This window comes from Cryptotermes secundus, unplaced genomic scaffold (genome assembly GCF_002891405.2).
Source record: "Cryptotermes secundus unplaced genomic scaffold, Csec_1.0 scaffold265, whole genome shotgun sequence".
Lineage (NCBI taxonomy): Eukaryota > Metazoa > Arthropoda > Insecta > Blattodea > Kalotermitidae > Cryptotermes > Cryptotermes secundus.
Genome location: NW_019725002.1, coordinates 49,063 through 63,988, shown reverse-complemented (window position 1 = coordinate 63,988; position 14,926 = coordinate 49,063). Strand labels below are relative to the sequence as shown.

The 14,926-nt window shown below is 36.2% G+C and overlaps 1 protein-coding gene across 2 annotated transcripts in view; it reads right to left on the bottom strand.

Annotated features, from left to right (window-relative positions):
• The window catches only part of LOC111863164 (protein spire), a 65,083-nt gene that overhangs the window by 11,968 nt on the left and 38,189 nt on the right, over positions 1–14,926 (bottom strand). The window contains exons 3-5 of one of the 2 annotated variants that reach the window (XM_023849216.2): positions 11,633–11,819; positions 1,038–1,267; positions 175–312 (exon numbers count right to left, since the gene is read on the bottom strand). In XM_023849216.2, the coding sequence (XP_023704984.1) occupies positions 175–312; positions 1,038–1,267; positions 11,633–11,819 (555 nt within the window). The remainder of the gene's footprint in view (positions 1–174; positions 313–1,037; positions 1,268–11,632; positions 11,820–14,926) is intronic. The other variant, XM_023849218.2, reaches the window with a different exon arrangement.

Sequence of the window (14,926 nt, the reverse complement as noted above, 5' to 3'; positions counted from 1 at the left end):
ACAAGATTTCTGTTGGATATTTAGTTTAAACGTTCAGACTTCAAAAACATGACTAACAGAAAATGTCAATGTTTAAAAACAAATATGTTTTGTTAAAGGAAAATTCTCTGAGAATGTTTTTCGTTCCATAAAAATATACAGTACATCCTCCAAAAAAAATCCAAAATGTCTCACCTTTCGTTTTTCAACATCTTCTTTGACATGGCCTTCCACAGGAAGGCTTTCCAATTCAGCCTTTGTTAGCACACTACGAATATGAACAATTTCCTCCAGAGTGAGTGACAGGCATTCCATCGCTTGCTGCCAGTTCTTCTGCAAATTTATAAATGTGTCAGAATGTTTGCATCAAATGAAATGTTGGCACTGTGTGAAATTTGAGACAACAGCAGGATACAACCTAACATTCAAAGGTTCATTTCAATATTATTCTTCCATTTATCACTATGTCTCCAAAGTAATTTCTTCATTTTGTGTCTCCTTATCAATATTTAATAAGCCTCTTATGTTTCTCCAATGCTAAGGTCCAATTTTGTCCTTCATTATTTAAGTAGCCTAACAATATTAGATGAACATTATTTTTTCCTTCAATTTGTTTCAAGAATGTTATACTTCTTTGTTTTCAAGATATATTTGACAACGTGTGTGAAACTGACCCACATGATATGGTTTCTTGTTCATTTGATTATGGTGAACATTGTTATAAACCTTCCTGATCTCTGTGTGCCAAGTGAAGTGAAGGAATCATCTCTCATGAGGTGGATTCTCCTAGGTACTCCCAATTACATTATAGTGACAGGGATACAGGCTTTGATCCATGCACAGAAAAATCTGCATCTGATTAGTGATAAAATCTAGAACCCTATAATTTGAAAGTTTAAGAATGAAATGAGATTAGATAAATAGAAGAACAGAGCTGAAACTTCAAATGGTGGGTGGGGGGTTAAAACTTAGAAGAGACGATGCTGGCGGAAGAGAAAAATGACAGAAACTTAACAAACTGAAAATCTGTAACAGCACTACCAAACCCACATACTTACTGACTGCAGAAGTTCATCCTGCAAGGAACTACGTGACCAGGACATTTCTGGCAAAGTGCAACCCAAGTTTCCAGAGTCCGTTTCTGAGCTGGCTGAGGAAAGAGTAGGACCACGTGACTGTGGTCTTGAATGTGGTAAGGACTGGCTTCCACTTTCACCATTACAAACCACTATGGTGTGCCTCTTCATTGAAGCTCTCCTACTAGGGCACTGTGTTGCCAGGTCATATGCTAAAAACAAAGAAACACATATAGTAAAACCGTAATGGTATTATACCAATAGAGGTGCTTAATTTTTGCATCATTTGTGACACTGTAAAATACTGTATAATTCACTAGAAGTTTCCAACAGTGACTGGTCCATGATATTGCAGTTGCATTGGCCAATATCGACTGTCTAAGGCTTACTTAATGTATATGATATTTCAGTGGGTGGTTCCCCTTTGTTCTACATGTAGATTTGAAGATAATACTTAAATGTGTCTTAAAGGAATAGGGTGGGAGGATGTCAACTGGATTTTTTTTTTTCTCTTTGATAGAGACAGTGTCTGGCTCTTGTGAACACAATAAGGAATACTCATTTTCCATAAGGCATGGAATTTGACTAGCTCACAAATTTTATCTTCTCAAAGAGGGCTGTGGTCCGTGGAGTGACTGAATGAGTTAGTCAAGTCTTCAGGAGACGGGTTGTCATTACAGTAATACATATTAGTTAGAATACAGGTTTAGCATTTAAAGGATTCTGGGTTGTCCTAATTGCTACGTTTAATACTGAAAATATAAAACCAGTGCTTCACATATCAGTATAATTAAAACAAATATATTGAAAGCCAAAGTACAGCCAATTCCAAAAACATTCTTTACGTTAAACATACCTCCATATATAATTGCAGTGTAAAGTGTAGAAAGGCATCCATATTTATCCTTCATTCATAATTATATGTTCAACCAATATGTCTAAAGAGAGGTCAAGACGTTTTTATTTACATATTTCAGGACAGAGATATCGCACTGCATTTTTAAGTTAATAACTGTATTTCTGAATTATTTTCATACACTCTTTATAAGGTGGCATGTCTCTTAAGTTTAGCGCACTTCAGTTTTCTGTATTCAGCACACTTCAATATACAGTATGCTCAGTTACTGTCCTTGCATTTTCTGTTTCAATTTCCCTTTGACTGAATCAGTCTCTAACGTTAATATCAAAGCAACAGAAAGTTTCACACTTATGTAACAGATGCATAAAAAGTCAATCCCTCCTATACTTTAAATGGATCTCCTCTCTTACCCTCCCTTGTTACATATTCTGTAAGCCTAATTAGGAATGTTTCAGAATCAGAATCAGAATTAAAATCTGATGCTTGCTGACACTGGCTAGACAACTTGAGTTAGGTGCCAACACCAAAGTTAAAAATCATGTGGATATATACAGGACCACTGTCATCACACAGACATAATTTATGTTCCATCTTCCTCCTATCTTCTGAAAAGAAAAAGCTCCTGTTTCCATATAGGACTGGATATACTTGTACCTTAGAAAATGTATGTTTTCAAACAGTCGGATTCTTTACCAGAGAATGTATGTTTACATTCTCCTACACTGCAAACTACTAATGCTCAAACAAATTTTTATTATAACTGGTGTTCTCTTTCCATCAGTCATACCAGTTTTGGCAAGGCTGCTGTTAGCAGGTCATTAGCCCGAAGACTTATGCTGTGCAATGAATGAATCCAGCAATTAACTGGCAGTGTGACTCAAAGGATTTTATGCTGTGAAAGAGAATAACAATGTTGTTTTACAAAACTGCTTCTTACATATCACAATATAAATTTAGTTCAGGTACCTTTCTAACCATAAAGAACGATTCAAAATATAGATGTAAAAGGTAAAGCATAAGTACCATGCCACAAAAATGCAGAAGGGCATGGAGGTAAGGCTGATCCATTCTTAACCTTAAAATTAAATGGGAGATCAAATTCATGCATTACACATGAAGAAAGAATTCCCATTACCCATTAGAGAGGAAAATGGGAAGGCTCCAGATCCATTCCAAACATGGTGATGAAGAAAAAATCCCAGCACCACCATAGACAAATGAATCCTAGCTATTAAGTGCAGAGCTTAGTACTTCATTGAGTGAACAATGCCAATTCCAAAATAAATATGATTAAAAAATAATTCAAATTCAATTTAAAGTTAAGATGTGTTGCAGTGTTTACTGTAGCCTTGTAAAACCCTGCATAAGTAAATGTTTTTGTGTTCACATGTAAATATCTTCACACAACATTAGTTGGAAAACCCATAAGCAGATTACTAATATTTTTACAACAATGTCTTTTCTTTCAAAAGTAAGAGATAAACAAGTCCATAATAGATGTCTGTCCTAGTACCAAATAATCACTACATTAACTCGGTAGTCCAAATTCTAATACATTTTGTTTAAAAATATTAGTTTGGGTTTCCCCATCATCCAAATTTATAAAAAATGTTTTGGAAATTGGTTCCATTCCGTGTTTAGGTGTACAGAATGTGAAAGAAAATCAGCTCTGTTGAGCCCCTCAGTGGGGCTATTCTCAAACCTCACAACTGTTCTTATAAAGATATGCTTGTCTGTACAACATTTGTTTTAAGAACATTCTGGTATAATATGCTTAAAGCCTGTTTCCTCATAATCAGCAAATTAACAATAATCAGTTATATATTTGAGGATAAGACATCCTGGGTGTTTCTAGATTCTTATGCCTGTATTCTTAACCAGCAGTTATTGCATCCAAACCTGCAGAATTATTATGGCATACTCATATTCAGCTCAATGATGTATATCCACCTGATTCTATTTTCTTTTTGGATTGGCNATAAATTAAAAAAAAAAAAAAAAAAAAAAAAAGCATGTGTATCACCATGTAATAAATTCACCAATAACTCTCATGTGACATATTCCTAAATACTTGCATTTTGAAGCAAACTTCATAATTACTACAGAAGGACTCACTGTTTTAAATGTGACTGCCAGTGCCTTCTTTTGAACTGTTTTAAAAATTGTTAGTCATTTTAAAATTCTCATGAAGAGAACTGCTGTGGCTGAGCACAATACCACTAGGCACATACAGCAAGTGGAGGTGCATATAAATACACTTTCCACCTTGACACTAGACTGAAACAAGGGATCAGCTTCATGTTCTGGCCATTTTAACCTGTTCGAAAGAGGATCTGGTGATGGATAAGATGGGTGGGCTTCACAGCCAGTATGATAAATGTGGTGAAGATAAAAATCCATGCCCCTCTCATGACTCAGACCCAGCTATCAAGCCTATAACCTGTCAATTCCCTGACCAGTTATGGTGACTCATATGCTCCTTGCCTTATGACTATAATATTTAATAGTAATAACTGTTTTTTAAATCTGTAAGCACTTCAAAAGAGAACATTTACCAACAAATGCCAGGTAGCCAAATGTGTCTCCATGGAAAGTAATGGATTTTCATCGTGATTTGATGCTTTCAAGCTTACCTGACTTAAAGGTAGCAGAACCTAAAGGCTCAAAACTGCTAATACGATAGCCCACAACTAGAAAACTGTATGCATTACCTGTCTCCCCTATTACCCTTTCCTATTAGCAAAGAACAATATGACACCTATACATTTCAAATATAAGGTAGTATTTTCACTTAAAATATTTTATTGGTGCACTTATACGTGTTTTCTGCCACATAAATTAAACTTTTATCTAACAAGATACTACCATAATTCCATAACTCTTTGTGGGAAATTGATCATGACAAAAATCGACATTGTAACATTCTTTATACTTATTCACAGAAAAGCAACCTATTCTATAGCATACAGCAGGTCTCTCTTCATTCGCAACAAATTTAACACACTGTTCTCCACATAAAAGATTTGTTCTACATCATGATGTGTCTTTCTCCACATAGCAGTACGTTTCATCCATAATACATAGTGTGCTCCTCCATAGAACAAAACAGCTCCATCCATAATACACAGCGTGCTCCTCCACACAGCAGAACTGCTCCATCCACATACACAGTGTGCTCCTCCACACAGCAGAACTGTTCCATCCACATACACAGTGTGCTCCTCCTTACAGCAGAACTGTTTCATCCACATACACAGCGTGCTCCTCCACACAGCAGAACTGCTCCATCCACATACACAGTGTGCTCCTCCACACAGCAAAACTGTTCCATCCACATACACAGTGTGCTCCTCCTCACAGCAGAACTGTTTCATCCACATACACAGTGTGCTCCTCCTCATAGCAGAACTGTTTCATCCCCATACACAGTGTGCTCCTCCATACAGCAGAACTGTTTCATCCACATACACAGTGTGCTTCTTCATGCAGCAGAACTGCTCCATCCACATACACAGTGTGCTCCTCCTCACAGCAGAACTGTTTCATCCACATACACAGTGTGCTTCTTCATGCAGCAGAACTGCTCCATCCACATACACAGTGTGCTTCTTCATGCAGCAGAGCTGCTGTATCCAGTACACACATCTGTTCTCCATATCAGAACTGTTTTATCCATTAACACACAGTATGTCTTTTTAACATAGAAGAGCTGTTCCATTTCTGAACACACAGTGTGCTTGTCCACATACAAGATCTGTTCCTTCTGCAACACTTAGTGTGCTTCTCCACACAAAAGAAAAATTTAAGAACAACAAACCACACAGATTGCTTTTCTGTAAAAGAAAATTTTCTAGTCATTAACATGCACTGTGCTTCTCCACACAGAACTGTTCTGTCCACAACACACCGCACAGCATGCATTTCTGTACAGAAGAACTGTTTCATTCATTACACATAATGTACTGTACTTCTTCACACAGCAAATTTCTTCCATCCATTACACATATAGCCCTTCTTCACTGGGAGTTGTTTTTTATGCAGCAAGACTCTTCATCTATAAGAGCCAACTGCTTAAACTTCTTAAATAACAGTAGTGGAATTACATTTTATTGACTTTCAATGAAATACTTATCAACCTGCCTGCTTTGAATACTTTCAAATTTTATACATCATCTTAAGTATTTCAGTTTACTGGTCATTGCAACAGAGATGCAATCTTATATGTTAACAGCAAGCTCACAAATTCCCTCTGAGAGTTTGTACATCAACTACTGAACAATCTGCAACCCTCTCAGCTTTCCATTTTTAAGCGCAGGTTTAAATTATAACTATAAACATAGTATTGGATTTATTACCACACCATTATCACACATATATAAGTTGCTGGCAAATACATCTTATGGTCTAATTTTCCATGCTATTCTATGAATTGCTACTCCATTATGTGTTTGTTCAGTCCAGTATGGTTCTAATATATACAAAAATTTCTATTCATTTCTTCATTCACATCATGCAGTATAACTTAATGGAATAATATTTGTGAAGAAAAAAATTACCACATATAAAGATCTTGAAAGTATCTTTGCTGTAGCACATACATTTTCTTTTTAACTCCTGCATAGTGAACTTTGTGCAAAGCCTAAGTGCAAGCAAACATAAACAAAGCTTCATGCCTCAACCAAATCCATGTACAAGCATTAAAAGAGAACAAAAATTGTAAGTATTTCACTACTTAAGTGTAACTGAAAATTATAACAGTTTGTATGTGTATCATACCTTATAGTTTCCTGTCAGACACCATAATGTGTGATTTTATTCAATTACCTTTGTACTGTGTTTAAATTCTAGTACATTTAAAATTAGCAATGGTAATTGAGGCTATTTACAAATTTATAAATATGACAGGGGGCGTTAAACCACGTATTAAAGAATCCTTAAATCCATTCTTTTACCTGAACTCCCAAACACTCCTTCAATATTGCTTCTCTCTTTCTGAATTATATTATACTATGTACAAATACTTGACTGTAACATACAATTAGTCACAAGATAACAAATTTAATTCTTAATTCTGCATTAGATTATGCATTCAGCCAAGGAAAACCTAAATGGTTTTACTGTCTTAGTATGGATTAAAGCATAAGGTCAGTTTGCTTTCTCATTAATTTCATATCTTCTCTGTGATAAACATACCTTGCTTCTGTATGGTCAGAAACATTTATACATTATTTGTAAATCCCATTACATTTTATTAAAATTACAATCACGTTTACACTAATGAAAATGGTATCTGAAATGCTGGGCATTACTCAAGTTAAGTATTAAAATTCTCAATCCTCTTAATTTAAATCATATTTTTCTTGGAATACTGCAACATTATACGAGATATATATGTACCTATTTATTTATTTACTTATTTATATTTGCTTACTGTTCTTATTTATATATTTCTTTAATTATTAAATTTTAATGTTAAGATCAAAACCAAGCTATTTTTAGTTTGTTCCAATGTCATAAATCTTTGCATCAATGAAATAAAAATAAAAATACAAGAAACCCTGATCTGGGAAGATGCAAAGTGGAAGTGAATTCAGATATAAAGGACTGCTCTTAGATTATATTATAACTGAAATATAAGGATGACCCTAAAAGGGATTTAATAAATCAAGACTCCACCACACAATAACTTGGAAATTAGTGAATCAGAAGTCTAGAGAGAGAAAAATTGTGAGAAGTAATAGCTGATACAAGCGAATCTATCTGTGAAGTTTGTGATTATTACAATTATGACAGCATTGTAAGTATACCAATATAAAGCTTAACAGATCATTTCATAGAAAGTTAAAATAAAGGTAAACGTATCCATGTAATATGTCATTTAGGCCCATAGGGATGTAAGACGTTGAGGCAAGCACAGTTTCTAGAGTCAGTTCACAGATGGCAGTGAGGTTGTCAGCCTTATGCGCCCATGATGCTTTAACCCCAGGAAGATTCCCAGTACTCATTTTTGTTAAAGGCCAAGTCAACCCCAGGGCCATAATGTGGCTGGAAGGATTAGGTTATTTGATATACTCAATGACCTCATCGGGAATCAAACCTACAACCTTCAGGCTTGTAGCCTAATGCCTCAACCAACTGTGCTACCATGTTCCTCTCCATTCCTTAGAAGGCATTATATGAATGACACGCTAACATTCATGATCTTCAAAGTACTTACAAGAGAATAAACTGTAGCTAACATGAGAAAGTGTAGTAATATTCTGTAATTCAAAGTGGCTTTTTTTTTAGATAAAATGAATGATTAAGATGGTGAGTAATAACCAAAGACAATGACACAAATATTTACTGTTAACTGCTACTTATTCAGACTGGTGAAAAATCAGAACTGTAGGCCTACAATGAACAAATAAACTATCAATATTAAGGCTTTACTGTTCACTGTTATTTTAAAAACTATAAGAAGATTAAATATGTATAAATTGTTTAATATATGCTTCAAAGTTATATTGTAATAGAACACCACAGTAAAAGAACGAAAAACAAAACTGAATGCAATGAAGCCTAAAATTAATTGAGACTTATACTTTCTTAACCGTAATCTTTTTCTATAACAATGAAAGTATTTGTTATTTTGTAGGTGTTCAAAGGACCATTTTTTGACTTTTGAGTATAGAAGTTAGGAAATGTAAACATATAGAAGAATTTCTTCTCTACAACTACTGTTTGAAACAATTTTCTGCATTTGGAGAGTTATGCCCAAAGTATGCTCTGAAACACTGTATGTCTCCATTAAGTGTCCATTATTTTGGTTCAATTTTAACCAAAACTGGAATGCGCTGACAAACTTTATTAAAACTCCATAAGGTCAGATTTCATGAAAATAATATGTAGTTCCTAAATTGTTTCTATGTGGAGATGGATGGATGTAATGGATGAACTTAATAGGCGTTCTTCAAGGTTACAAAGGCACCTAAAATATGCAAAATGTAATAATTCTGCTACTTTTCCTCCCTTTTCTTTAACAATATCAAAAAACTTTAAGATTTGATGAAAGAATGTACTGGACTTAGAAGTCATTCTTCTTTAGGGCACTTGTTTGAAGCATGTTTTACTCTGATGAATATGCAAGAAGTTGTGATTGAGATGTATGCAGGAACACATTTAGGTCTTTGTGTAAAATATCCACTATTTCTGTCTGATTTTAAAAAATCTGGAATGTGTAAAATACTTTTAGTAAAACTCCCCAACAGCAAATTCCATGAAGATCCATTCAGCAGTTCTCATGTTGTTACATACATATGGATGACTCAGCGAAGCTACCAGCTGCATATTTGCAATTTTTTATTCTGAATGCACAAAGAAAATTTGCATGTAAGGAGGGCACAGCTTACATGGTGACTTAGAAGAACACACTGCATGAAAAGATGGAATACCATTTTGAGGATTCAAAAGCTTAAATTTCATGAAAGTTAATTTAACTGAACAGTAAAGTCACTGATCCCAATGCTTCCAGTTCCACGATTCAAGGCATTTTCTATTTATTTTGAAGTCCCTTAAAAATGAAGTGAAATGGCAGGAAAAGACTGAACACATTCCACCAAGCACATATTTGAGACACAAAGAGAACTGAGTAACTGTGGGTGGAAGTATGAAGATGATGAACAGCGTCTGCAGTTTAAATCATACCCACCACAGTGTTTTAAGTAATAATGATGTAGTACAGTTACAAGAATTTAATGCACAGAAGTTATGTTCTTATCATGAAGAAAATGTCACATTTGGAGCAATAATACAATGATAAAAAATTAAGAGAATTTGGAAAGTCTAGCAAACAACACAAACCATATATTCTGTGCTTGTGATGGCCGGGTTCTTCTTCATTTTCCTTTTCCCTATCCAATGTACAATGCAATCCACCACTAAGGTAAAATTGTACCTGTGCTTAAGTAATTAAGCACTACGGAATGAAGGCATATGGGGAAGCAGATGTATAGATCCACGTATTCTTGACCTCGGCACTAGTTGGAGGTGAGTGGTCAGTCTCACGCTACGGCCGCTTTACCCCCGGAGAATGATGCCACAGTACGCACTGGACGATGTTGAGAAGAGAAAATTCTTGACACTAAGGGGACTTGAATTCTGACCCCTTGGACATCCAGCCCATAGCCAGTTGCTACACCGACTACGCTATCCCAGCTCAATTCATCACTACTTTCTCAAATTAACTATAAAATAAACACAATAATATGAAATATTTAGTCCAATTTTGTATCTTGCTATCTGTATTACTTTTAATAGTTTATGTATCATCATTATTATCTACATCTTCATAGTAATTACTGTCACTGGGTAATTAATGATGCATGTGGAAATAATAAAGAGACTGATGTTTACTGATCTCGGTTTATGGTAGTATAATGACCTTGCTTTATGGAAGTGTAAGTAATCTCATGTTGCAATGAATCCAGTGGATAGCCTACTAACTCAGAAGTTACACGTCTTCTTCAGACATCACCCCACGTTAAAGAAACTTATAGATTCGGTAAGGAGGTTATATCAATGAAGAGAAAATGAGCTGCAACTTAATAAAAGCTAAAGCCAGACACAAGTGAGCATCTAAATTAGGATATTAGGGTGACCAGATATTACCAAAACATATGTTAACATCAGAGAATTCTATAAAAAGAGAAGAATGGTAATACTAACAGTGTGAGAAAAATGTAGTTTAGTATAAATCCTAATCAGTTAATTGCAACTGCCAGTCAAAATTAACTGACAGGAAATAGAAGTATTTATGACACTATGCAGAATCAAAGAAACGTGGCTTTGGAGACCTGATTTTCATGCCAAAAATGGAATTTATGATTGAAACAATTTTTTATTTTGAAGTGACGTATGACGCGCAAGTTCTGTTTAGTACTACATTAAAATTACGAAGCTATGAAATAATACTGCCTTTATTTCATTTACTGATACATGGCCGAAAATAAAATTTAAGTTTGAAACTTTTAATAACAGATGGCTGTTGCATGCATGCACGCACTTATTTCTTTGCAGGAACTTCTTTGTTATTTAGTTGCCATTATGTGGGCAAGTATAATTACATTTTCAAATGCTGCATTACAACAACAAACTCTTTGTAACAACATGAACTTCAAGAGAATTTCAAATTACAAAATGCAGATGTGATCAGAACACGAGTGACCGATATGCTGAGCCCACATTAAAGCATGTGGAATAGAATAAAATAAATGTCTGGAAGTGGGTTTCAAACTTTCATTTTCTAGATGCAAATTTTAAAATACAAAGACTCATTGTGTGAATGTAGTTATGACATAACATACAGAATACTTTAAACTAATGTTAAAATGGAATTACAACATATATAATGTTTATTTTGGAAGCAATATACAATTTCGGCTTCCTCATTTTCCTTAGAGGTGATTATTCTTAAAAACGGGCAAAAAGGATCTACGTGAGACTGGTTCTCAAAAAAGAATGAAACCAGAGGAATTTAAATAATATTTCAAAATAATGTTGAATCTGATTATGAAATCGAAGACATATATTGAAATCTTGTAAAAAGTGAAGATTTCTGGTCACCCTAGAGATGCACCATTCTTGCTGCTGTTGGTATTGGAGCTGATGCTACTAGCATGGCAGGCCATGCATGCACACAACACTGAGACATAGAATCAATTGACAGATTGACGCCTACACTCCAATGCGTTGTCGATGTAGCTGTGATACTCGTGGTGCGTGATACCTGTCCGGCGCCATGGGTTACTCCCACTTATTCTGCGTCGCGATACTCCAAAGCCATTCTCAACGGAACCCGCTGCACTGGGAACAGAGTCCTGCTCATCATCATCGTCATCATCATCATCATCTTCATCGTCATCCATCTGAAATAAGAAGAAATTGATCCTGCAGTCAGTTTGGCATATAGGACAACTGGCAACACCATCTGTACACTTTAGGTGTCACTTGAAAATGGTTGGGGATTCCACGTTGTTTGTCAAACTTCTTAATAAATCAACACCATACATCATTGCCTAAGTCCCTGCATGCATGAATAGTGTCGCTATATTATCACGGATATATGAGTATATACAGGGTTTGGATAGGTGGATGGACTGACAACTTATACACACAACTCAGAACTACAAATATTTATAACCCTATTACTAATCTCCACAATTCACAAATCACCACAGCACCTGCTAAGCCATTTCCAGCCTGCTGTGGTTTCATCAGCCGTTTCCTGGCTATGGCTTCTAACACTGAAGATTCTTCAGCTTCACGCGCTCAGGTTCTATCTACACAGCCTCCCATGCAGAACTGCCTGAACTCATTGCTCTAGCTGTCCTGGTTATAACATCTTGGCACGGACCACACAGAAAACATCCCATTTCAACAGTAACTCTACTGTTGCATGCCTGTATGTTGCTGCAGGAACGTGTTTACCGAGCCATTGTCCAAAAATAGTCACTGTTACAGAGTCACTGCTTGGCAATGGGTCTATATGCCACATCACTACTTCAGTGCAAATTTTATTTCTGTCGTTATAAGCTGTGATTTGAAAAGTGTGCCTACCAGCACATGATAATTGTAATGAAGTGGGAATGTGTACTACTGGAAATTATGCAGAGACATGGAGCACAGAACTGTATAATTTTTAATTTACAGCTCCTGTCAACCTCATTACACAGACTGAGACATTTGAAAAAAATTAGGTACTATAACTTCTTTCTATAACTTCTAGTAAATAAACCACAGAACCTCTCAATATATAAGAATGTTCCTCTACATCAATCATCAAGCATCAATGCTTCCATTTACTGTGTTGATTGAATGGATAAAGAAACTATGGAGTTCATTTCACTCAGTCTGTATTATACAAACAGCACTGCAATGAAGTGGGTCAGGCATGACAGTGCAATACTGACAACACGTAAAGCCGTACTTTGTCAGTTGTAATAAGGGCTACATGGCAGTAACTGAGTTGTGTAATGACGAGAAATCATGTTTCATAATTTGCAATATTTACCAACTAACACAAATTTACAAACTTACAAAGTGATTTGTTTGGTTGCAATATCAATTAACGGACCACATGACGTAGACATTTGAAGATGCACGGTCTTTTTTATGTTGTTGAGGGACATCTAACTCCTTTGGCTCCTTTGCATCAAGCCACACTTTACGTAAATTCTTCTTTCCATGATTTAAGAATGACCCTCAGTGTTTACCCAAAATTCAGGGTTTACGGGGAACTCGCTCAAAACAGGTGTGTGAATGTAAAGCACACGAATCAGGGTTGCCAGCTTGAAAGGTTATCCAGTAGCATGACGGTGCAGCTGCAGGCTTTTTCTGGAACTGTGGTCACGTGTCACAAAAACGAGGCTCGAAATGTTGGGTTGATTCGTAAATAATAATATGGAAATAAACGAAAAATTTTTAGTGTATTTTGTGTTTCTCAACATGTTGTTCACGGTTCAATTTATGCCAGTCCGTAATTTCCAGTTACGGTTATAATTTCTGCAATTGGAAACATTAGTTTTCTACACGCAGGGAATCCTCTTCCCCTTCATTTTCCTCTTAAAGACTACAGAAGAAGGGGAATACAGTTTGGGGGATATATTGCTGCACTTCTCTGAAATGGCAAGCTGGAAGCCATGTTACAAACTGCACAGCTTTGAACGACGGGTTTGTTTGAAAAATTATTCCATATGCATTTCAGCCATGTTATATTTATTTATATTTATCTATGCCTTATTTAATGACTCTCCCAATAAATCAATATATAGTTGAAGAGTTCGACGATTAGTGAACCACGAACTGGAATGGATGTGGAAGGAACTGATAATNGGTGGGGGGGGGGGGACTGAGAAAGAACCATGGAAAATTTCAGTCAGCACAAGCAGTCTCCAGCTGAGATTTTAACCCAGGACCTCCTGAATACGAAGTAGGAGCTCTACTCACTTGACCGTTACGTTCGGTGATGAGTTTTAATTACGAGTGTTCACTAACGATGACTGCAACGTGTCTTCGATTTTAATAGTCAATGACGGTGTTCCTTCTCACATTGCATTCAAGCGTGTGTGGATATATCAGTACTCATATTTGCGGGCTACTGTGTTGCACCAATACGAGTCCTCGGGCAACCGAATGGCGTCTTAATGATCCATGAATCATAAGGGGCCAAGAACTGCTGTATGCGAATTTCCTTCAGTCAACACGATCAACACGAGTGCCGAAGAAGTTGCCAATACAGCACGGGGCATTCACAACTGATCTAAAGAAGCTATGTTACTTGAAAAGACGATGTAGGGCTAAACACTAAATGAGGAAAGCCACTGGTATTGACTTGGTTGGGACGGACTAGGTTATGAGGATGAAGTATTGAGCAGATATTAAAACTGCATTCACCTAAAGGTGTGTGGGAATATTATATTTAAGCATCCTGTTACACTCACACAATATATAATTAAATTGTTGCACTTAAGACGGAATTTGTCTCATATATATTGTGCGGGAACCTTATTAACCTTACAAATCGAAGTTCCATTCCAGACAGAGGCAAGACGCTTTTCTGCACAGGTCCGGAATGAACATGAGTCGGCCCAATCTCATATTGAATGGGTACTGGGGCCTATCCCCCCCAGGTAGAGCAGCTGGGCATGAAGCTGACCGCTCAACTCCATCTAGTGCCCACAAGTCTTCGTGGAGGGATACTTTACTTGATGATAAGGACAAATTTACCTTTGTGGGAGTTGCATTACTGAGTACTATCTTTCAGTGTCAAATTTGGTGATTCTGGTTCTCATAGCGATTAAGTAAACGTTAGCATTTTAGTAATATGGAAGAAACATAACCATATAGCCTACCTTAACTCCACGGGTGGCTCATGGTAGCTTATCTGGTCAAAAAATTAAGAACCTTTAACGGAAGCTGAAAGTTCATTATCATGTTCACGACTGCCCGCCACTGGACCCTATGTTGAGCCAGT